The sequence below is a fragment of the Salvelinus alpinus genome, chromosome 21 (assembly GCF_045679555.1).
Source record: "Salvelinus alpinus chromosome 21, SLU_Salpinus.1, whole genome shotgun sequence".
NCBI lineage: Eukaryota > Metazoa > Chordata > Actinopteri > Salmoniformes > Salmonidae > Salvelinus > Salvelinus alpinus.
In genome coordinates, this window is record NC_092106.1 from 38,606,387 (window position 1) to 38,630,711 (window position 24,325).

At 46.0% G+C, this 24,325-nt stretch overlaps 1 protein-coding gene across 1 annotated transcript in view; it reads left to right on the forward strand.

Moving 5' to 3' along the window:
- Positions 1-20,633, forward strand: part of LOC139548503 (calsyntenin-2-like) — a 450,777-nt gene extending 430,144 nt beyond the window's left edge. The window contains exons 9-11 of the mRNA XM_071358196.1: positions 10,912-11,074; positions 19,295-19,461; positions 20,340-20,633. Coding sequence (XP_071214297.1) covers positions 10,912-11,074; positions 19,295-19,461; positions 20,340-20,633 — 624 coding nt within the window. The remainder of the gene's footprint in view (positions 1-10,911; positions 11,075-19,294; positions 19,462-20,339) is intronic.
- Positions 20,634-24,325: the final 3,692 nt, after the last annotated feature.

Sequence of the window (24,325 nt, forward strand, 5' to 3'; positions counted from 1 at the left end):
CAGCTATCAAGGTCACTTCATCAATCAAATGCCCGTGGCTGTCTAAATACATTGATGAAAAACCTTAACATTGTCGATATTTGGAGACTGACTCACCCAACATATAGGGATTATTGTGACAAACTACCTAAACCATTAGCAAGACAGCTAAGGCATGTACAGGAATCTAGAGCTATTCATAAAATAAAAGACAAGAATGGTCAAATAGTAACAGATGCGCAGGATATTAATAAATGCTTTGCACAGATTTACCCAGAGCTATATCAATCGAAATTATATGCTACTGATCCACAAACTATGGAACGCTTTCTCACTGAATGTGAACTTCCTAAACTAGACAGGGGGCAGCAGCTGCACTTGATGCCAGGATAACTTAAGAGGAAATTAACACAGCGATAGCACAATTTTCAAACAGCAAGGCCCCTGGGCCCGATGGATATGTAATAGAATGCTATAAGAAGTACTGTGCCAGTCGAGCTCCACTTCTGTTGCGAATGTTTAAACATTCCAAAGAAAATGCCATTTCCAGCAAACACTGTATGAGTCTACTATAGCACTGATCTTGAAAAAAGATGGAGATCGTATTGCCCTGTGTCGTTGCTCCCTATAGAAAGTATGGTGTTGACAAAGATATTGACAAACCGATTGAAATAATATATTTCTGACATCATACACCCTGACCAGACAGGTTTTATCCCAGGCCGACATATATACTACAATTTGAGTCGCCTTTTCGACGTAATGTATCATAATCATAAACCTGACGAATTTCTGTAACCTAGGCAGCAGGTAGCCTAGTGGTTAGAGCGTTGGGCCAGTAACCAAAAGGTTTCTAGATCAAATCCCTGAGCTGACAAGGGAAAAATCTGTCGTTCTGCCCCTGAACAAGGCAGTTAACCCACTGTTCCTAGGCCGTCATTGTAAATAAAATTTGTTCTTAACTGACTTGCCTAGTTAAATGTAAAAAATAAAGTTGAAGCAGTGGTAATTGCTCTTGATGCAAAGAAGTCATTTGATCAGATTGAGTGGAAGTATATCAAATGTAATTTGTCACATGCGCCGAATACAACAGGTGTAGACCTTACAGTGAAATGCTTACTTACAAGCCCTTAACTAGTAATGCAGTTTTAAGGAAATACCTAAAATAAAGTAAGAGATAAGAAAAACAAATTATTAAAGAGCAGGAGTAAATAACAATAGCGGGGCTATATGCAGGGGGTACCGGTACAGAGTCGAGGTAATTGAGGTAATGTGTACATGTAGGTAGAGTTATTTGATGACTTCTGTAACCGTAATAGCCTTGGTTTCATGCATGTTAACATTAGAAGCCTCCTCCTTAAGTTTGTTTTATTCACTGCTTTAGCACACACTGCCAACCCGGATGTTCTAGCCGTGTGTGAATCCTGGCTTAGGAAGACCACCAAAAACTCTGAAATCTCCATTCCTAACTACAGACAAGATAGAACAGCCAAAGGGGGCGGTGTTGCAATCTACTGCAAAGATAGCCTGCAGAGTTCTGTCCTACTATCCAGGTCTGTACCCAAGCAATTTGAACTTCTACTTTTAAAAATCCACCTCTCTAAAAACAAGTCTCTCACTGTTGCCGCCTGCTATAGACCACCCTCTGCCCCCAGCTGTGCTCTGGACAACATATGTGAACTGATTGCCTCCCATCTATCTTCAGAGCTCGTGCTGCTAGGCGACCTAAACTGGAACATGCTTAACACCCCAGCCATCCTACAATCTAAGCTTGATGCCCTCAATCTCACTCAAATTATCAATGAACCTACCAGGTACCACCCCAAAGCCGTAAACACGGGCACCCTCATAGATATCATCCTAACCAACTTGCCTTCTAAATACACCTCTGCTGTTTTCAACCAAGATCTCAGCGATCACTGCCTCAATGCCTGCATCCGTAATGGGTCAGCGGTCAAACGACCTCCACTCATCACTGTCAAACGCTCCCTGAAACACTTCAGCGAGCAGGCCTTTCTAATCGACCTGGCCGGGGTATCCTGGAAGGATATTGATCTCATCCCGTCAGTAGAGGATGCCTGGTTATTTTTTTCAAATGCCTTCCTCACCATTTTAAATAAGCATGCCCCATTCAAGAAATTTAGAACCAGGAACAGATATAGCCCTTGGTTCTCTCCAGACCTGACTGCCCTTAACCAACACAAAAACATCCTATGGCGTTCTGCATTAGCATCGAACAGCCCCCGTGATATGCAACTTTTCAGGGAAGCTAGAAACCAATATACACAGGCAGTGAGAAAAGCCAAGTCTAGCTTTTTCAAGCAGAAATTTGCTTCCTGCAACACAAACTCAAAAAAGTTCTGGGACACTGTAAAGTCCATGGAGAATAAGAACACCTCCTCCCAGCTGCCCACTGCACTGAGGACAGGAAATACTGTCACCACCGATAAATTTACTATAATTGAGAATTTCAATAAGCATTTTTCTACGGCTGGCCATGGTTTCCACCTGGCTACCCCTAACCCCGTCAACAGCACTGCACCCCCCACAGCAACTCGCCCAAGCCTTCCCATTTCTGCAAAATCTGGACCCCTACAAATCAGCCGGGCTAGACAATCTGGACCCTTTCTTTCTAAAATGATCTGCCGAAATTGTTGCAACCCCTATTACTAGCCTGTTCAAACTCTCTTTCGTGTCGTCTGAGATTCCCAAAGATTGGAAAGCAGCTGCAGTCATCCCCCTCTTCAAAGGGGGGGACACTCTTGACCCAAACTGCTACAGACCTATATCTATCCTACCCTGCCTTTCTAAGGTCGTCGAAAGCCAAGTCAACAAACAGATTACCGACCATTTCGAATCCCACCATACCTTCTCCGCTATGCAATCTGGTTACAGAGCTGGTCATGGGTGCACCTCAGCCACGCTCAAGGTCCTAAACGATATACTAACCGCCATCGATAAGAAACAATACTGTGCAGCCATATTCATTGACCTGGCCAAGGCTTTCGACTCTGTCAATCACCACATCCTCATCGGCAGACTCGATAGCCTTGGTTTCTCAAATGATTGCCTCGCCTGGTTCACCAACTACTTCTCTGATAGAGTTCAGTGTGTCAAATCGGAGGGCCTGTTGTCCGGGCCTCTGGCAGTCTCTATGGGGGTGCCACAGGGTTCAATTCTTGGACCGACTCTCTTCTCTGTATACATCAATGATGTCGCTCTTGCTGCTGGTGAGCCTCTGATCCACCTCTACGCAGACGACACCATTCTGTATACTTCTGGCCCTTCTTTGGACACTGTGTTAACAACCCTCCAGACGAGCTTCAATGCCATACAACTCTCCTTCCGTGGCCTCCAATTGCTCTTAAATACAAGTAAAACTAAATGCATGCTCTTCAACCGATCGCTGCCTGCACCTGCCCGCCCGTCCAACATCACTACTCTAGACGGTTCTGACTTAGAATATGTGGACAACTACAAATACCTAGGTGTCTGGTTAGACTGTAAACTCTCCTTCCAGACTCGCATCAAACATCTCCAATCCAAAGTTAAATCTAGAATTGACTTCCTATTTCGCAACAAAGCATCCTTCACTCATGCTGCCAAACATACCCTTGTAAAACTGACCATCTTACCGATCCTCGACTTTGGCGATGTCATTTACAAAATAGCCTCCAATACCCTACTCAATAAATTGGATGCAGTCTATCACAGTGCCATCCGTTTTGTCACCAAAGCCCCATATACTACCCACCACTGCGACCTGTACGCTCTCGTTGGCTGGCCCTCGCTTCATACTCGTCGCCAAACCACTGGCTCCAGGTCATCTACAAGACCTTGCTAGGTAAAGTCCCCCCTTATCTCAGCTCGCTGGTCACCATAGCAGCACCCACCTGTAGCACACGCTCCAGGAGGTATATCTCTCTGGTCACCCCCAAAACCAATTCTTCCTTTGGCCGCCTCTCCTTCCAGTTCTCTGCTGCCAATGACTGGAATGAACTTCAAAAATCTCTGAAACTGGAAACACTTATCTCCCTCACTAGCTTTAATTAAGCACCAGCTGTCAGAGCAGCTCACAGATTACTGCACCTGTACATAGCCCATCTATAATTTAGTCCAAACAAGTACCTCTCCCCCTACTGTATTTATTTATTTATTTTGCTCCTTTGCACCCCATTATTTATATCTTTACTCTGCACATTCTTCCAATGCAAATCTACCATTCCAGTGTTTTACTTGCTATATTGTATTTACTTCGCCACCATGGCCTTTTTTTTGCCTTTACCTCCCTTATCTCACCTCATTTGCTCACATTGTATATACTTATTTTTTCTACTGTATTATTGACTGTATGTTTGTTTAACTCCATGTGTAACTCTGTGTTGTTGTATGTGTCGAACTGCTTTGCTTTATCTTGGCCAGGTCGCAATTGTAAATGAGAACTTGTTCTCAACTTGCCTACCTGTTTAAATAAAGGTGAAATAAAAAATAAAAAAAGTGACTATGCATAGATAATAACAAAGAGCAGCAGCAGCGTTCCGTGGGGGGTGGGGATAGCCATTTGATTAGCTGTTCAGGAGTCTTATGGCTTGGCGGTAGAAGCTATTTAGGAGCCTTTTGGACCTAGACTTGGTGCTCCGGTACCGCTTGCCATGCAGTAGCAGAGAGAACAGTCTATGACTAGGGTGGCTGGAATCTTTGACAATTTTTAGGGCCTTCCTCTGACACCGCCTGGTATAGAGGTCCTGGATGGCAGGAAGCTTGGCCCCGGTGATGTACAAGTCCGTACGCACTACCCTCGCTACCCATTCTAGGCAGTTATGCAGCCCGTCAGGATGCTCTCGATGGTGCAGCTGTAAAACATTTTGAGGATCTGAGGACCCATGCCAAATCTTTTCCGTCTCCTGAGGGGTAATAGGTTTTGTCGTGCCCTCTTCACGACTGTCTTGGTGTGCTTGGACCATGTTAGTTTGTTGGTGATTGTGACGTAGAAGTCCGTCACTGGCCGCTGGCAGCATTTGGTACTTTAACGCACGCACACATTCATCACTCCCCCATGCTCCGTTATAAGATAAGTTAACAATGTGGGTCGACACACAATTTAACTTCTCTGTCTTAGTACATACATTTCACACTTATGTCAGTGTTCATATTTAATATAAGCAATATCTATTATACTTATCGATGTTCTGGATGACCGCGTTGTTTGTTCTGTTCCTCTCTCTCTCCATCTCTGTAGCTTCCGGGTATGCTGGATAAGGACCCGAGCTAAGGGAATTGGGCTGACTTTGTAGTGCCTGTGCCAAATGGCTCATTAATGTAAAAGGGCTTATTGAAAGACACTGTCAGTAGTGATGTAATTTTGTAAATGTTATATTGTGATATTGTTTCATAAAAAACGTGTTGCAATATACTTTAGTATGTTTAGTGAATGGAAAATGTAGGTTTGAATAGTTAATTGCTTAATTAATGAGTGTTAATTGTTCTGAGGGGAGGGGCTAGCCCTACAAAAGGAGCCTCTCTTTCAGTTCATGAAGAGGGATTTTGGATTGAGCTGTGGATGGGGCAGCATTGTTTTTAGCTGTCCTACAAGGTATATGTTTGATGGCAGTACTGTTGTTTTTGTTCCGGAATCACTATGTAAATAAACACCCTTGCACAGAAGAACTTTTGCGGCTCAGCCATCTTTTTATTTTGATAGAGGTTAGGTTTTCCAGTTCAGCCTTCTGGTCTACTCTACGTGACAGTGATGTGGACGCCAAGGAACTTGAAGCTCTCAACCTGCTCCACTACAGCCCCGTTGATGAGAATGGTGGCGTGCTCAGGCCTCCTTTTCCTGTAGTTCACAATCATCTCCTTTGTCTTCATCATGTTGAGGGAGAGGTTGTTGTCCTTGCACCACACAGGTCTCTGACCTCCTCCCTATAGGCCGTCTCATCATTGTTGGTAATCAGGCCTACAACTGTTGTGTTAACAGCAAACTTAATGATGGTGTTGGAGTTGTGCCTGGTCGTGCAGTCATGAGTGAACGGGGAGTACAGGAGGGGACTGAGCACGCACCCCTGAGGGGCACCCGTGTTGACGTCGATTCTGGAGCATTTCGGGTTTGGAAAGTAATTAAATAATTATTATTCAATTAATAATACACACCCAATGGCATCCGTGGTAACCAATCAGGAGATGTCGCAGTCATTCCGCCTGTTGAAAGGCTGTCGACAGGGGTGCCATACTTCGCCTGCTCTCTTCGCTATAGCCATGGAACCTCTCGCTACTCTCATTCGTGTACGTGCAGATATAGCTCCCGTTATTATAAAAGACACGCAGCACAAAATCTCCCTCTATGCAGACAATGTTCTTTTGTTTTTATCCAAGCCTAAAACTTCGACTCTCCATTACTTAACTTGATAAATACATTTGGCTCCTTGTCTGGCTACAAGAAACTGGCAAAAAAGCGAATTGATGCCGATATCACGGCCTGTGGATATGCAATTTCTGTAATCTACCCCATTTAGAACAGTGATGGACAAGTTCACAAGCCTTGGCATTGTAGTAACAAGAACATTTGATCAGCTATTGAAAATGAATTGGGAAATGAAAATTGATCAGCTTAAACAAAATATAGATTTTTGGAATATTCTGCCTATTTCCTTGGTTGGTCGTGTTAACACTATTAAAATAGTTGTCCTACCCAGGTTTCTTAACCTCTTCCAATGTCCACCACATTTCATAGCACAAATCTACTTTAAGAAGCTGGTCAATAGTAACTATTTTTATGGGATAACAAGGCAGACAGAATTTCAAAGAAGCATTTATGCAAGTACAAGATAGAGGGGGGGTTTTGGCCTTCCTCACTTTAAACTGTATTATTGGGCTGCCAACCTGAACATTGTGTCTTTCTGGAGGGAAAGTTTACCTGGGATCCGTCAGAATGATTGAGCAGGCTTCCTGTCAACGCTCCTCACTCCCTGCACTTGTTAATAGCCCAGCATGTGTGAAAAGCCACTTATGACTCTAACCCAGTCATTTGTCATACTCTTAGGATCTGGAAACAGATGAGGTATTTTCTTTACATACCCACTGTATACATTGACAGTCCAGTTTGCTTGAATCATGCTTTCCACCCTGCATTGGATGATATGGTGTTTTCACAGTGGCGGGAGAAGGGGCTCACAACAATCATTAACTTATACATTGGTCATTTAGCTTCATTTCAACAGTTACAGGGTAAGTTTAATATGCCAGCATGTTAATTGGATACCTCCAATTCAGGAATTTCTTAAGGACACATATCCCACAGTATGGCATTAAGCCATAGAATCGTACATGATATAACCTTATCACTGTCAAGCCCCATTCAAAAGGGTCAGTCTCTGGACTTTATGATGTACTACAGGTACCCATAGAGTTATCTACAGACACTATTAAAATGGCTTGAGAGCAGGAACTTAGTTCAGAAATATCAGATGAGGACTGGGTAAAAGCTCTCAGGAATATAAACCACCGTTCAGTGAATGCCAGACACAACCTTGTTCAGTTTAAGGTGATACACAGGTTACATTACTCAAAGGTTAAATTGAATAAAATATTCCCAGATACCTCACCACTGTGTGAGAGGTGCAGACATGATGAAGGGACTTTAACCCACTTATTTTGACATGTCCTAAGTTACATGCTTACTGGGCTCTCATTTTTTATTACTTATCTAAAGCCTTTGATAGAGTTATAGCCCCAGACCCATTGATCGCTCTGTTTGGCACAGCTGATGGGAATAACCAGGAAGGGAAAGCTGTCTCTCTTTGTACTCTATTAGCCAAAAGGCTCATATTGCAATTTTGGAAATTGGAGACTGTACCTACTTTTGAAATGTGGTTACGGGACTTAGGGAATGTAATACATATGGAAAAGATTCGATACAATACCTCCAATAGAAGTCCAATGTTTTACAAAATTTGGCAGCCGAAACCGAACGGTCTATTCCTCTTCATAACTGGGCTGTTAATCTGCTGCTACTCTGTGCTGTACTCCACTCAACATTTATTTTTGGTTTAACTACACTGCTTGTGATGAGTATATGATGTCTTCTTATAACATGTACCACCGAATAGGATTTTTATTTTTATATGTAGTAGTTTTGTTCTCTAAACTTGCCATCCCATTCAACACTACAATGAATGTCAATGTTTGTATCTCAGTCTTCTTTTTCTATTGGAAAATAAACTTTCCACCTCCTACTCCATACAGAGCAGGACTACCCCCTAGAGAGTGTCAGAGTTACTCCATACAGAGCAGGACTACCCCCTAGAGAGTGTCAGAGTTACTCCATACAGAGCAGGACTACCCCCTAGAGAGTGTCAGAGTTACTCCATACAGAGCAGGACTACCCCCTAGAGAGTGTCAGAGTTACTCCATACAGAGCAGGACTACCCCCTAGAGAGTGTCAGAGTTACTCCATACAGAGCAGGACTACCCCCCAGAGAGTGTCAGAGTTACTCCATACAGAGCAGGACTACCCCCTAGAGAGTGTCAGAGTTACTCCATACAGAGCAGGACTACCCCCTAGAGAGTGTCAGAGTTACTCCATACAGAGCAGGACTACCCCCTAGAGAGTGTCAGAGTTACTCCATACAGAGCAGGACTACCCCCTAGAGAGTGTCAGAGTTACTCCATACAGAGCAGGACTACCCCCTAGAGAGTGTCAGAGTTACTCCATACAGAGCAGGACTACCCCCTGGAGAGTGTCAGAGTTACTCCATACAGAGCAGGACTAACCCCTAGAGAGTGTCAGAGTTACTCCATACAGAGCAGGACTACCCCCTAGAGAGTGTCAGAGTTACTCCATACAGAGCAGGACTAACCCCTAGAGAGTGTCAGAGTTACTCCATACAGAGCAGGACTACCCCCTAGAGAGTGTCAGAGTTACTCCATACAGAGCAGGACTACCCCCTAGAGAGTGTCAGAGTTACTCCATACAGAGCAGGACTACCCCCTAGAGAGTGTCAGAGTTACTCCATACAGAGCAGGACTACCCCCTAGAGAGTGTCAGAGTTACTCCATACAGAGCAGGACTACCCCCTAGAGAGTGTCAGAGTTACTCCATACAGAGCAGGACTACCCCTTAGAGAGTGTCAGAGTTACTCCATACAGAGCATGACTACCCCCTAGAGAGTGTCAGAGAGAGCAGGACTACCCCCTAGAGAGTGTCAGAGTTACTCCATACAGAGCAGGACTACCCCCTAGAGAGTGTCAGAGTTACTCCATACAGAGCAGGACTACCCCCTAGAGAGTGTCAGAGTTACTACATACAGAGCAGGACTACCCCCTAGAGAGTGTCAGAGTTACTCCATACAGAGCAGGACTACCCCCTAGAGAGTGTCAGAGTTACTCCATACAGAGCAGGACTACCCCCTAGAGAGTGTCAGAGTTACTCCATACAGAGCAGGACTACCCCCTAGAGAGTGCCAGAGTTACTCCATACAGAGCAGGACTACCCCCTAGAGAGTGTCAGAGTTACTCCATACAGAGCAGGACTACCCCCTAGAGAGTGTCAGAGTTACTCCATACAGAGCAGGACTACCCCCTAGAGAGTGTCAGAGTTACTCCATACAGAGCAGGACTACCCCCTAGAGAGTGTCAGGTTTACTTCATACAGAACAGGACTACCCCCTAGAGAGTGTCAGAGTTACTCCATACAGAGCAGGACTACCCCCTAGAGAGTGTCAGAGTTACTCCATACAGAGCAGGACTACCCCCTAGAGAGTGTCAGAGTTACTCCATACAGAGCAGGACTACCCCCTAGAGAGTGTCAGGGCTGTGTGAGATTTGGTGCAGTGCTCGTCATGTCCTAAGTGAGATGACGGCTCACCCATATGCGGTCCTAGCAGGGGCAACATTAGAGGTGTGTTTAGCCCATCTCAGAGCTTTCAGTCCCCCTCAGACAGACAGCCTGCATGGGGGCTATAAACCTCCATAAGCTCTCCCTAAACCACAACCAGTGGCACGGACAGATAGACAGACCCAGCAGAAGCTTTTATACGGTATCTGCCTCACAAAACTAACTATGCTCTCCTTATAAAGAAAGAGCTGATGGAGCTTCTTGTGATTATGTTTATCTAACACCCCTTCTCATCTCTCCTCTTTTCTCTCACTCTCTCTCTCAATTCAAATGGCTTTATTGGCATGATAAACTTATGTTTACATTGCCAAAGCAAGTGAAATAGATAATGAACAAAAGTGAAATAATCAATCAGAAATGAATGAAGATAGGTGAACTAGTCCTGCAGAGTTTTACCTCCCTTCAACTCCTCTCCTCTCCCTCTCACTCAATCACTCTACCTTAAAAGGCTGACAGGATTTAACAGTCCAAAGAGTTCTACAATAAGTTTCAAAGGAATAGACACATTTCAAATGTCATATTATGGATATGTACAGTGTTATAATGATGTGCAAATAATTAAACTACAAAAGGGAAAATAAAATGTATTTACAATGGTGTTTGTTCTTCACTGGTTGACCTGGCACCAAGTCACAAATCTTGCTGCTGTGATGGCACACTGTGATATTTTCCCCAATAGATATGGGAGTTTATCAAAATTGGATTTGTTTTCAAATTCTTTGTGGGTCTGTGTAATCTGAGGGAAATATGTGTCTCTAATATGGTCATACATTTGGCAGGAGGTTAGGAAGTGCAATTCAGTTTCCACCTCATTTTGTGGGCAGTGTGCACATAGCCTGTCTTCTCTTGAGAGCCAGGTCTGCCTACGGCAGTCTTTCTCAATAGCAAGGCTATGCTCACTCTCTCTCTCTCTGTTTCTGTCTCTATCTCTTTCTTTCTCTCGCTCTCTCTCTCTCTTTCACTCTCTCTCTCTCTGTTTCTGTCTCTATCTCTTTCTCTCGCTCTCTCTTTCACTCTCTCTCTGTCTTTTTCCGGTGCAGATCTGTGATAAGGAGTGGCACTATTACGTCATTAACGTGGAGTTTCCTGTGGTGACACTCTACGTGGACGGAGTTACCTACGACCCTTACCTGGTGACAGACGATTGGCCGATCCACCCATCTCAGATTGATGTGCAGCTTACTTTGGGTGCCTGCTGGCAAGGTGTTGATGATGACAATGATGATGATGCTGATGATAAATGATGATCGGTCAAAAAATTATCGATCAACATGAACGTCTAATTCACGTCAGAATTAGACGTTCATGTTTCTCAAACGTCAAATTTCGAAGTTTTTAAAGTTAAGTTTAGGCATTAACTCTGAATGGTTAAGGTAAGGCTTAAGGTTTGGGATAGGCTTAAAACAAACATATAAAAAACAACATTCTATCGCTGGATTCAACCCTTATAATCAGATACTTACGCCCATCCACCATCCCCGTCCATGACACCCTAGCAAAACCGAAACCAACTTGAAGGTAACATGGCTCACTGTTGCCCCTAGTGGCCGGTTTCCACGCCATCTCCCGATGTGCTCAGACATGGATGGACGTCCAATACTGACTTGTATAACGGGTGACCTGGCTGGAAAATGATGACAATGATGATCTGCAACCAATGTCTTGCCCCTGTTGTCTGGTTCGATGTGGGGAAATGTTTTGGGGATCTGACCTGACAGCTGATCAGTTAAGCCGACTGGACAAGTAGTGTCAGCTTTGCTCTCTCCAGATCAAAGATACAATGGCTGTCTCACTTTGAAGTTCTGTGTGCATGATGTGTATTTTTGACAGTGAATGAACCTAACTGCCGGAAGCTTTTAATCCATCTTCGATGCACGATGAAGTTGAAAAGTGAAGTTACAATCAAGCTGTCTTCTGCAACGCCCAGTTAAAAATGGATAAAAGGTCACTTCTCCGACAGTAGAGCCTACTGTTACTGTTGCTAAATGACTGTATGAATGTGTCTAATGATGGGTAGCCCTAAATGATGTGTAGAGATAGATCAGGCCATTTTCAACAGGGTGGAAGGACAGGAGGAGAGGAGTGGAGGAGAGGAGTGGAAAGTGAGGAACGGAGGAGGAGAGGAGAAGAGGAGAGGAGGAATGGAGGAGAAGAGAGGAGGAGAGGTGGAGGAGAGGAGAGGACATTACTTCTCCTTTCCACAACTGCTGTGTTTCTTCTCTTTCGTTGAATGGCAGATGGAGGTGAATGACAGATGGAGTTGAATGGCAGATAGAGTTGAATGGCAGATGGAGTTGAATGGCAGATGGAGTAGAATGGCAGATGGAGTTGAATGGCAGATGGAGTAGAATGGCAGATGGAGTTGAATGGCAGATGGAGTAGAATGGCAGATGGAGTTAAATGACAGATGGAGTAGAATGGCAGATGGAGTTGAATGGCAGATAGAGTTGAATGGCAGATGGAGTTGAATGGCAGATGGAGTAGAATGGCAGATGGAGTTGAATGGCAGATGGAGTAGAATGGCAGATGGAGTAGAATGGCAGATGGAGTAGAATGGCAGATGGAATTGAATGGCAGATGGAGTAGAATGGCAGATGGAGTTAAATGACAGATGGAGTAGAATGGCAGATGGAGTTGAATGGCAGATGGAGTAGAATGGCAGATGGAGTTGAATGGCAGATGGAGTTGAATGGCAGATGGAGTAGAATGGCAGATGGAGTAGAATGGCAGATGGAATTGAATGGCAGATGGAGTAGAATGGCAGATGGAGTTAAATGACAGATGGAGTAGAATGGCAGATGGAGTTGAATGGCAGATAGAGTTGAATGGCAGATGGAGTTGAATGGCAGATGGAGTAGAATGGCAGATGGAGTTGAATGGCAGATGGAGTAGAATGGCAGATGGAGTTGAATGGCAGATGGAGTTGAATGGCAGATGGAGTTGAATGGCAGATGGAGTTGAATGGCAGATGGAGTTGAATGGCAGATGGAGTTGAATGGCAGATGGAGAAGAATGGCAGATGGAGTTGAATGGCAGATGGAGTAGAATGGCAGATGGAGTAGAATGGCAGATGGAGTAGAATGGCAGATGGAGTTGAATGGCAGATGGAGTAGAATGGCAGATGGAGTAGAATGGCAGATGGAGTTGTGTAGCCCTGAAGAAGGGATTAGAAGACCTTGAATAGAGGAGGAGGTCAACGACCATTAGGCCTCTCTGAAGGGAACTAAGCCCTCAGTAACCACCCTGTTATCTTTACACAGCGCTATTAGCTCTGATCATTGCCTTTTCAAAGACACTAGCTGCTAGCGACCGCCTCCACTGACAAGCTCTAGTGAAAGTTCCTTCAAACTTCTAGAGGAGTCTGTCTCAGGCTTTCTGTGGTAATCGCAGATGAGGAATGGTTATTCTCCCTGGCTGTGAAGGAATTTGCGAAGTGATTTGTTCATTTTACATTGGCGTTTTATACGTGCTCATTTGCATAACGCATAGCCTCTCTGAGCTAGTGGTGACGGGATGGGAAACTGTGTGATGGAATTGGCATTTTAGAAGGAAAGAAATTGACATGGAAAAAGGGAAGAAAAATAGAAAGAAGTTTGATAGAAAAAGTTCAGTGTGTCTACAGAGTCCGTGGATTATTGTTCAGGCCAGCAGATTGACAGTTTGCACTAAGGCAGAGTTCACACGGTCTTGTAGAGAAACAGCGTTTGCTGTCCTTTCTGCCCTCTCTCTAATGGTGATGTTGTCCTTTCTAACCTCTCTCTAATGGTGATGTTGTCCTTTCTGCCCTCTCTCTAATGGTGATGCTGTCCTTTCTGCCCTCTCTATAATGGTGATGCTGTCCTTTCTGCCCTCTCTCTAATGGTGATGCTGTCCTTTCTGCCCTCTCTATAATGGTGATGTTGTCCTTTCTGCCCTCTCTCTAATGGTGATGCTGTCCTTTCTGTCCTCTCTCTAATGGTGATGTTGTCCTTTCTGCCCTCTCTCTAATGGTGATGCTGTCCTTTCTAGCCCTCTCTATAATGGTGATGTTGTCCTTTCTGCCCTCTCTCTAATGGTGATGTTGTCCTTTCTAACCTCTCTCTAATGTTGATGTTGTCCTTTCTGCCCTCTCTCTAATGGTGATGCTGTCCTTTCTGCCCTCTCTATAATGGTGATGTTGTCCTTTCTGCCCTCTCTCTAATGGTGATGTTGTCCTTTCTACCCTCTCTCTAATGGTGATGTTGTCCTTTCTGCCCTCTCTCTAATGGTGATGTTGTCCTTTCTGCCCTCTCTCTAATGGTCATGCTGTCCTTTCTGCCCTCTCTCTAATGGTCATGCTGTCCTTTCTGCCCTCTCTCTAATGGTGATGCTGTCCTTTCTGCCCTCTCTCTAATGGTGATGCCGTCCTTTCTGCCCTCTCTCTAATGGTGATGCTGTCCTTTCTGCCCTCTCTCTAATGGCGATGTTGTCCTTTCTGCCCTCTCTCTAATGGTGATGTTGTCCTTTCTGCCCTCTCTCTAATGGTGATGTTGTCCTTTCTGCCCTCTCTCTAATGGTGATGCTGTCCTTTTTGCCCTCTCTCTAATGGTGATGCTGTCCTTTCTGCCCTCTCTCTAATGGTGATGTTGTCCTTTCTGCCCTCTCTCTAATGGCGATGTTGTCCTTTCTGCCCTCTCTCTAATGGTGATGTTGTCCTTTCTGCCCTCTCTCTAATGGTGATATTGTCCTTTCTGCCCTCTCTCTAATGGTGATGTTGTCCTTTCTGCCCTCTCTGTAATGGTGATGCTGTCCTTTCTGCCCTCTCTCTAATGGTGATATTGTCCTTTCTGCCCTCTCTCTAACGGTGATGTTGTCCTTTCTGCCCTCTCTCTAATGGTGATGCTGTCCTTTCTGCCCTCTCTCTAACGGTGATGTTGTCCTTTCTGCCCTCTCTCTAATGGTGATATTGTCCTTTCTGCCCTCTCTCTAACGGTGATGTTGTCCTTTCTGCCCTCTCTCTAATGGTGAAGCTGTCCTTTCTGCCCTCTCTCTAATGGTGATGTTTTCCTTTCTGCCCTCTCTATAATGGTGATGCTGTCCTTTCTGTCCTCTCTGTAATGGTGATGCTGTCCTTTCTGCCCTCTCTCTAATGGCGATGTTGTCCTTTCTGCCCTCTCTCTAATGGTGATGTTGTCCTTTCTGCCCTCTCTCTAATGGTGATGTTGTCCTTTCTGCCCTCTCTCTAATGGTGATGTTGTCCTTTCTGCCCTCTCTCTAATGGTGATGTTGTCCTTTCTGCCCTCTCTCTAATGGTCATGCTGTCCTTTCTGCCCTCTCTCTAATGGTGATGCTGTCCTTTCTGCCCTCTCTCTAATGGTGATGTTGTCCTTTCTGCCCTCTCTCTAATGGTGATGCTGTCCTTTCTGCCCTCTCTCTAATGGTGATGTTGTCCTTTCTGCCCTCTCTCTAATGGTGATGTTGTCCTTTCTGCCCTCTCTCTAATGGTGAAGCTGTCCTTTCTGCCCTCTCTCTAATGGTGATGTTGTCCTTTCTGCCCTCTCTCTAATGGTGATGCTGTCCTTTCTGCCCTCTCTCTAATGGTGATGCTGTCCTTTCTGCCCTCTCTCTAATGGCGATGTTGTCCTTTCTGCCCTCTCTCTAATGGTGATGTTGTCCTTTCTGCCCTCTCTCTAATGGTGATGTTGTCCTTTCTGCCCTCTCTCTAATGGTGATGTTGTCCTTTCTGCCCTCTCTCTAATGGTGATGTTGTCCTTTCTGCCCTCTCTCTAATGGTGATGCTGTCCTTTCTGCCCTCTCTCTAATGGTGATGCTGTCCTTTCTGCCCTCTCTCTAATGGTGATGCCGTCCTTTCTGCCCTCTCTCTAATGGTGATGCTGTCCTTTCTGCCCTCTCTCTAATGGCGATGTTGTCCTTTCTGCCCTCTCTCTAATGGTGATGTTGTCCTTTCTGCCCTCTCTCTAATGGTGATGTTGTCCTTTCTGCCCTCTCTCTAATGGTGATGCTGTCCTTTCTGCCCTCTCTCTAATGGTGATGCTGTCCTTTCTGCCCTCTCTCTAATGGTGATGTTGTCCTTTCTGCCCTCTCTCTAATGGCGATGTTGTCCTTTCTGCCCTCTCTCTAATGGTGATGTTGTCCTTTCTGCCCTCTCTCTAATGGTGATGTTGTCCTTTCTGCCCTCTCTCTAATGGTGATGTTGTCCTTTCTGCCCTCTCTCTAATGGTGATGTTGTCCTTTCTGCCCTCTCTCTAATGGTGATGTTGTCCTTTCTGCCCTCTCTCTAATGGTGATGCTTGTCCTTTCTGCCCTCTCTCTAATGGTGATGTTGTCCTTTCTGCCCTCTCTCTAATGGCGATGTTGTCCTTTCTGCCCTCTCTCTAATGGTGATGTTGTCCTTTCTGCCCTCTCTCTAATGGTGATGTTGTCCTTTCTGCCCTCTCTCTAATGGTGATGTTGTCCTTTCTGCCCTCTCTCTAACGGTGATGTTGTCCTTTCTGCCCTCTCTCTAATGGTGATGCTGTCCTTTCTGCCCTCTCTCTAATGGTGATGCTGTCCTTTCTGCCCTCTCTCTAATGGTGATGCTGTCCTTTCTGCCCTCTCTCTAATGGTGATGTTGTCATTTCTGCCCTCTCTCTAATGGTGATGCTGTCCTTTCTGCCCTCTCTCTAATGGCGATGTTGTCCTTTCTGACCTCTCTCTAATGGTGATGCTGTCCTTTCTGCCCTCTCTCTAATGGTGATGTTGTCCTTTCTAGCCCTTTCTAATGGTGATGTTGTCCTTTCTGCTCTCTCTCTAATGGTGATGTTGTCCTTTCTGCCCTCTCTCTAATGGCGATGTTGTCCTTTCTGCCCTCTCTCTAATGGTGATGTTGTCCTTTCTGCTCTCTCTCTAATGGTGATGTTGTCCTTTCTGCCCTCTCTCTAATGGTGATGTTGTCCTTTCTGCCCTCTCTCTAATGGTGATGTTGTCCTTTCTGCCCTCTCTCTAATGGTGATGTTGTCCTTTCTGCCCTCTCTCTAATGGTGATGTTGTCCTTTCTGCCCTCTCTCTAATGGTGATGCTGTCCTTTCTGCCCTCTCTCTAATGGTGATGTTGTCCTTTCTGCCCTCTCTCTAATGGTGATGCTGTCCTTTCTGTCCTCTCTGTAATGGCGATGCTGTCCTTTCTGCCCTCTCTCTAATGGCGATGTTGTCCTTTCTGCCCTCTCTCTAATGTCCTTTCTGCCCTCTCTCTAATGGCGATGTTGTCCTTTCTGCCCTCTCTCTAATGGTGATGTTGTCCTTTTTGCCCTCTCTCTAATGGTGATGTTGTCCTTTCTGTCCTCTCACTAATGGTGATGTTGTCCTTTCTGCCTTCTCTCTAACTGTGATGTTGTCCTTTCTGCCCTCTCTCTAACTGTGATGTTGTCCTTTCTGCCCTCTCTCTAATGGTGATGTTGTCCTTTCTGCCCTCTCTCTAATGGTGATGTTGTCCTTTCTGCCCTCTCTCTAATGGTGATGTTGTCCTTTCTGCCCTCTCTCTAATGGTAATGTTGTCCTTTCTGCCCTCTCTCTAATGGTGAAGCTGTCCTTTCTGTCCTCTCTCTCATGGCGATGTTGTCCTTTCTGCCCTCTCTCTAATGGTGATGTTGTCCTTTCTGCCCTCTCTCTAATGGTGAAGCTGTCCTTTCTGTCCTCTCTCTAATGGTGATGTTGTCCTTTCTGCCCTCTCTCTAATGGTGATGTTGTCCTTTCTGCCTTCTCTCTAACTGTGATGTTGTCCTTTCTGCCCTCTCTCTAATGGTGATGTTGTCCTTTCTGCCCTCTCTCTAATGGTGATGTTGTCCTTTCTGGCCTCTCTCTAATGGTGATGTTGTCCTTTCTCGCCTCTCTCTAATGGTGATGTTGTCCTTTCTGCCCTCTCTCTAATGGTGATGTTGTCCTTTCTGCCCTCTCTCTAATGGTGAAGCTGTCCTTTCTGCCCTCTCTCTAATGGTGATGTTGTCCTTTCTGCCCTCTCTCTAATGGTGATGTTGTCCTTTCTGCCCTCTCTCTAATGGTGATGTTGTCCTTTCTGCCCTCTCTACAATGGTGATGTTGTCCTTTCTGCCCTCTCTCTAATGGTGATGTTGTCCTTTCTGCCCTCTCTATAATGGTGATGTTGTCCTTTCTAGCCCTCTCTAATGGTGATGTTGTCCTTTCTGCCCTCTCTATAATGGTGATGTTGTCCTTTCTAGCCCTCTCTAATGGTGATGTTGTCCTTTCTGCCCTCTCTCTAATGGTCATGTTGTCCACCCTGCCCTCTCTCTAATGGTGATGTTGTCCTTTCTAGCCCTCTCTAATGGTGATGTTGTCCTTTCTAGCCCTTTCTAATGGTGATGTTGTCCTTTCTGCCCTCTCTCTAATGGTGATGTTGTCCTTTCTAGCCCTCTCTAATGGTGATGCTGTCCTTTCTACCTTTTCTCTAATGGCGATGCTGTCCTTTCTGCCCTCTCTCTAATGGTGATGCTGTCCTTTCTAGCCCTCTCTCTAATGGTGATGTTGTCTTTTCTGCCCTCTCTCTAATGGTGATGTTGTCCTTTCTGCCCTCTCTCTAATGGTGATGTTGTCCTTTCTGCCCTCTCTCTAATGGCGATGTTGTCCTTTCTGCCCTCTCTCTAATGGTGATGCTGTCCTTTCTGCCCTCTCTCTAATGGTGATGCTGTCCTTTCTGCTCTCTCTCTAATGGTGATGTTGTCCTTTCTGCTCTCTCTCTAATGGTGATGCTGTCCTTTCTGCCCTCTCTCTAATGGTGATGCTGTCCTTTCTGCTCTCTCTCTAATGGTGATGTTGTCCTTTCTGCTCTCTCTCTAATGGTGATGCTGTCCTTTCTGCTCTCTCTCTAATGGTGATGCTGTCCTTTCTAGCCCTCATTCTCTTAGAGAAAGTGTGCTTTTGCGTGCGTGTTTTTCTCTGTGTGTTTTATCATGCAGCCCGTGCACGGCATACTGAAGGGAAGTGCCTGTCTACCCAGAGCATGTGAGGCCAGGCAGGTGGCAGGCTGCAGTTTAAACGCTCTCTCTCTCTCTTAACGATTTCCTGAAGGCAATTACAATTGTGCTTGGCGTGGTGCTGCCAACAGGCTCACAGTGAAACACACAAACCTCCTGGTCTGAGAAATGACCTGGGATCAGTGGCATGTCACCAGCCCATCTGCCTAGTAATGTCACAGACAGTACAGTAACAATACATTCGTAGTGGCAGAGAGAGAGGGGGGACTGACTCAGGACCTGTCTGATTAAAGTGCATGCTGGGAGACCTGAAGTGTTCGAAGGCCATTAACAGTGGGATTACTGTGTGCTACTGTCACTCATGACTGACTTTTTAGTCATTGACTATTGAGGTTTCTGAAAGGATTTCCTTCCGTTCTACATTATAATAGTGGAACTGTATTTAGTTATTATTCATGAACTGTCACCTCTGTGTGTAGGTGGTGAGGTGACGATGCCGCGGTTCACTCAGTACTTCAGGGGCAGTCTATCAGGGCTGACCATCAGGCCAGGGAAGATAGAGAGCCAGAAGGTCATCTCCTGTCTACAGGCCTGTAAGGAAGGACTGGACATCAACTCACTGGAGAGCCTGGGCAAGGGCATCAAGGTAAAGCAACAGACACACACAGATACACAGACACATGAACAAAGACTGTAAACACATTCAAATGCTGATATATATTCAAACATATGTTAAAACACTTAGTGTCCCCTCCCTTTCCTTTCCTACCCTTTCTATCCCCACGTCCTTCTCTCCTTCCTCCCCCTTAAAGCCTGACGCTGATTCATCTCCCAGTATAGAGAGAGGGAGGAGATAAAGAGAAGAGAGAGAGAAAGAGAGAGGCCTTTGGACTGTTGTTCCATGATTAAATCCTGTCAGCCTTTTAAGGTCGAGTGATAGGATGAGAGAGAGAGGAGAGGAGTTGAAGGGAGGTAAAACTCTGCAGGACTAGTTCACTTTATCTTTTTCAAATTATTTATTTTTCTTTTTGTGGCGCCACTTTTCCACAGGTCTCCTGAGTCTAGTACAGCTTAAGGACAGTGTTTAGGATCAGGTGGGAACCTTGACAATACAATCACAGGAGAAGGAGAGGATGAGAGAAAAGAGAGAGGGGGAGAACAGAGGGATAAAAGGAAATGGAGAGAGCCCTCTGAAGCGTAGTGTCTTTGCTGCTGTGTGTGAATGAGGCTGTGGTATCAGCAGCATAAAGCCTCGTCAGTGAGACTAAGACTCAGTGCATCATGTCCACTGGGACCCAGAGCTGTGTCTGAGTGTCTCAAAGCAACACAATAAGCTTATGATCCCTCAAACAGAGAAGAAGAATGAACACACACTCATGATGTACACTCAAACACACTCAGTCAGACACACTCAGACACACACTTATGCTGTACACAAACACTTAGACACACTCAGACACACAGTTGTTTTAGTGTGGGTTACACTGTGGTAAAGTCTGATGTGTTCTCTCTCTTCTCTCTCAGTTCCACTTCAACCCAGCCCAGTCGATCCTGGTGATGGAGGGAGAGGATCTGGAGAACATGAACACTGCTCTGAGGAAGGTCTCCTACATCAACTCCCGCCAGTTTCCCACACCGGGCATCAGACACCTGCACATCTCAACCTCAGTACAGTACGCAAGGCTCCTTCTACCTTTACCACTGACCGTTACATCATCTCTAGCTGTCTATCTCCCTCTCCTCTGTCCTTCATCCACCTCAGTACAGAGTGACTGGATAAGGTCTTCTCTGTCCTTCATCTACCTCAGTACAGAGTGACTGGATAAGGTCTTCTCTGTCCTTCATCTACCTCAGTACAGTGACTGGATAAGGTCTTCTCTGTCCTTCATCTAACTCAGTACAGTGACTGGATAAGGTCTTCTCTGTCCTTAATCTACCTCAGTACAGTGTGACTGGATAAGGTCTTCTCTGTCCTTAATCTACCTCAGTACAGTGACTGGATAAGGTCTTCTCTGTCCTTCATCTACCTCAGTACAGTGACAGGATAAGGTCTTCTCTGTCCTTCATCTACCTCAGTACAGAGTGACTGGATAAGGTCTTCTCTGTCCTTCATCTACCTCAGTACAGTGACTGGATAAGGTCTTCTCTGTCCTTCATCTACCTCAGTACAGTGACTGGAAAAGGTATTCTCTGTCCTTCATCTACCTCAGTACAGAGTGACTGGATAAGGTCTTCTCTGTCCTTCATCTACCTCAGTACAGTGACTGGATAAGGTCTTCTCTGTCCTCTGTCCTTCATCTACCTCAGTACAGTGACTGGATAAGGTCTTCTCTGTCCTTCATCTACCTCAGTACAGTGTGACTGGATAAGGTCTTCTCTGTCCTTAATCTACCTCAGTACAGTGACTGGATAAGGTCTTCTCTGTCCTTCATCTACCTCAGTACAGTGACTGGATAAGGTCTTCTCTGTCCTTCATCTACCTCAGTACAGTGACTGGATAAGGTCTTCTCTGTCCTTCATCTACCTCAGTACAGTGACTGGATAAGGTCTTCTCTGTCCTCTGTCCTTCATCTACCTCAGTACAGTGACTGGTTAAGGTCTTCTCTGTCCTTCATCTACCTCAGTACAGAGTGACTGGATAAGGTCTTCTCTTCTCTGTCCTTCATTTACCTCAGTACAGTGACTGGATAAGGACTTCTCTGTCCTTCATCTACCTCAGTACAGTGACTGGATAAGGTCTTCTCTTCTCTGTCCTTCATCTACCTCAGTACAGTGACTGGATAAGGTCTTCTCTTCTCTGTCCTTCATCTACCTCAGTACAGTGACTGGATAAGGTCTTCTCTGTCCTTCATCTACCTCAGTACAGAGTGACTGGATAAGGTCTTCTCTGTCCTTAATCTACCTCAGTACAGTGACTGGATAAGGTCTTCTCTGTCCTTCATCTACCTCAGTACAGTGACTGGATAAGGTCTTCTCTGTCCTTCATCTACCTCATTACAGTGACTGGATAAGGTCTTCTCTTCTCTGGCCTTTAACCACCTCACATTGTGACGACTATCTGTCTTTTTTCCACCTCAGTCCAGTTTAACCTACTGTACCTGTACCTGTACCTCTAACTCTACCTGTACCTCTGCCTGTACCTGTACCTCTACCTGTACCTGTACCTGTACCTCTACCTGTACCTGTACCTGTACCTCTACCTGTACCTCTACCTGTACCTCTAACTCTACCTGTACCTGTACCTGTCTGTGCATTTAGTCATCTCTCTCTCTCTCTGTCCTCCCTCTCCATCTCTCTCTTAATGATATCTTTCTCCTTCCTTCTCTCAGTTTTCTCCTCACTCTTTTTGTCTTCTCACTCCATTCTCCACATCTTCTTCTTCTTATCTTCCTGTGATCTGTGAGTTTAAACTAGTCCCAACACCTCCTCACTGCCAACACAAAACAACAGCACAGTGACTCATTAGAGCACATCTCACACTCACTCATGTATAGATAGTTAGCTACTCCCTCTTCTTCTCTCCCTCTCCTCCTCTCGCTGTCCTCTGCTCCCTCTCCATGTCCTTCTCTCCCTCTCCTCTCCCTGTCCTCCTCTCCCTCTCCTCCTCTCCCTCTCCTTCTCTCCCTCTCCTCCTCTACCTGTCATCTGCTCCCTCACCTCCTCTCCCTCTCCTTCTCTCGCTGTCCTCTGCTCCCTCTCCCTGTCCTTCTCTCCCTCTCCTCCTCTCCCTGTCCTTCTCTCCCTCTCCTCCTCTACCTGTCCTCTGCTCCCTCTCCTCCTCTCCCTCTCCTCCTCTCCCTGTCCTTCTCTCCCTCTCCTCCTCTACCTGTCCTCTGCTCCCTCTCCTCCTCTCCCTCTCCTTCTCTACCTCTCCTCTCCCTCTCCTCCTCTCCCTCTCCCTGTCCTTCTCTCTCTCTCTCTCTCTCCCCTCCTCTACCTCTCCTCTACCTGTCCTCTGCTCCCTCTCCTCCTCTCCCTCTCCTCCTCTCCCTGTCCTTCTCTCCCTCTCCTCCTCTACCTGTCCTCTGCTCCCTCTCCTCCTCTCCCTCTCCTTCTCTACCTCTCCTCTCCCTCTCCTCCTCTCCCTCTCCCTGTCCTTCTCTCTCTCTCTCTCTCTCCCCTCCTCTACCTCTCCTCTCCCTGTCCTCCTCTCCCTGTCCTTCTCTCCCTCTCCTCTGCTCCCTCTCCTCCTCTCCCTCTCCTCCTCTCCCTGTCCTTCTCTCCCTCTCCTCCTCTACCTCTCCTCTCCCTCTCCTCCTCTCCCTCTCCTCCTCTCCCTCTCCTCTCCCTCTCCTCCATCTCCTCCTCTCCCGCTCCTCCTCTCCCTCTCCTCCTCTCCCTCTTTCTCTACCATCTTTTGTTCTTTATTCCACCACTCTCTCTGTTTCACATCGCCACCTGGGGCAAGTTTTTACATTTTCATGTTATTTATTAATAATTCTGTCTGGGTTTTGCCAGAGGACAGAGAGAGAGAGAGAGAGACAGAGCCAGGCTGGATGGTATTGTATAACAGCCATCCCTGGCGGGCTGTGGTGAATATTCATAGCAGGTTTAAATATGTGCAGCCCCCCACAGCTCAGCCCTGGAGGGTTGTACTCCGCCCCCCTATTGGGTTCGACGCAGGGCGGCGGGCCCACCCCTTCAGCTAGCTTAGCAAGGGGGGGGGGGGCTAGGAAGAGGAGGGGTCGACTGGGCTGCAGGCACACCAATTAGAAATGAATACATTATGCTCACTATGCTTAAGCTTGTGTATTTCTAGATGTTGTTTAATAAAGTGTTCTGGTTGTGTGTAGGCGGGTGGCTGGGACTGTGGTACGCAGGCTATCCAGTGGTCTGCACTGCCTGTGAACCTTGTTGCTCTCCAGCTGTTGCTCACAAAGAGAGGGGCTGGTAGTCGTCTTAGACAAGCTTTGATAACAATAATGTGTAAATCAGCAGGCATTGATGAATTCAAACAGAATTCATTTAGAACTACGTCCAGTAAACAGACTGTCTGTTAGGCTACAGCCAAAACATAAACTCCTCCTGAGGAATGCTGCTATTTGCTGTAAATTTACCCGTAAGTGCCGTATCACTGTAAACAAATAAATACAGTTGTTAATTAATTCCTTAAGCGTGTTTTCAGCATAATAAGGCAATTACTGCAGCCATCAGGAAAAAGTTAGTGTTAATCTATGCAGGGCCTTTTTTCTACCTTGTCATATTTTCTTTAATTCATTTGGCTGGGGTCCAAGTCCTCACAGTGGCCCACGCACCCTAAGTCTCCACGCTCCACTGTCTCTGCCTCCTCTCCACAACAATACCCTGCCGCTCCACTGTCTCTGCCTCCTCTCCACAACAATACCCTGCCGCTCCACTGTCTCTGCCTCCTCTCCACAACAATACCCTGCCGCTCCACTGTCTCTGCCTCCTCTCCACAACAATACCCTGCCGCTCCACTGTCTCTGCCTCCTCTCCACAACAATACCCTGCCCCTCCACTGTCTCTGCCTCCTCTCCACAACAATACCC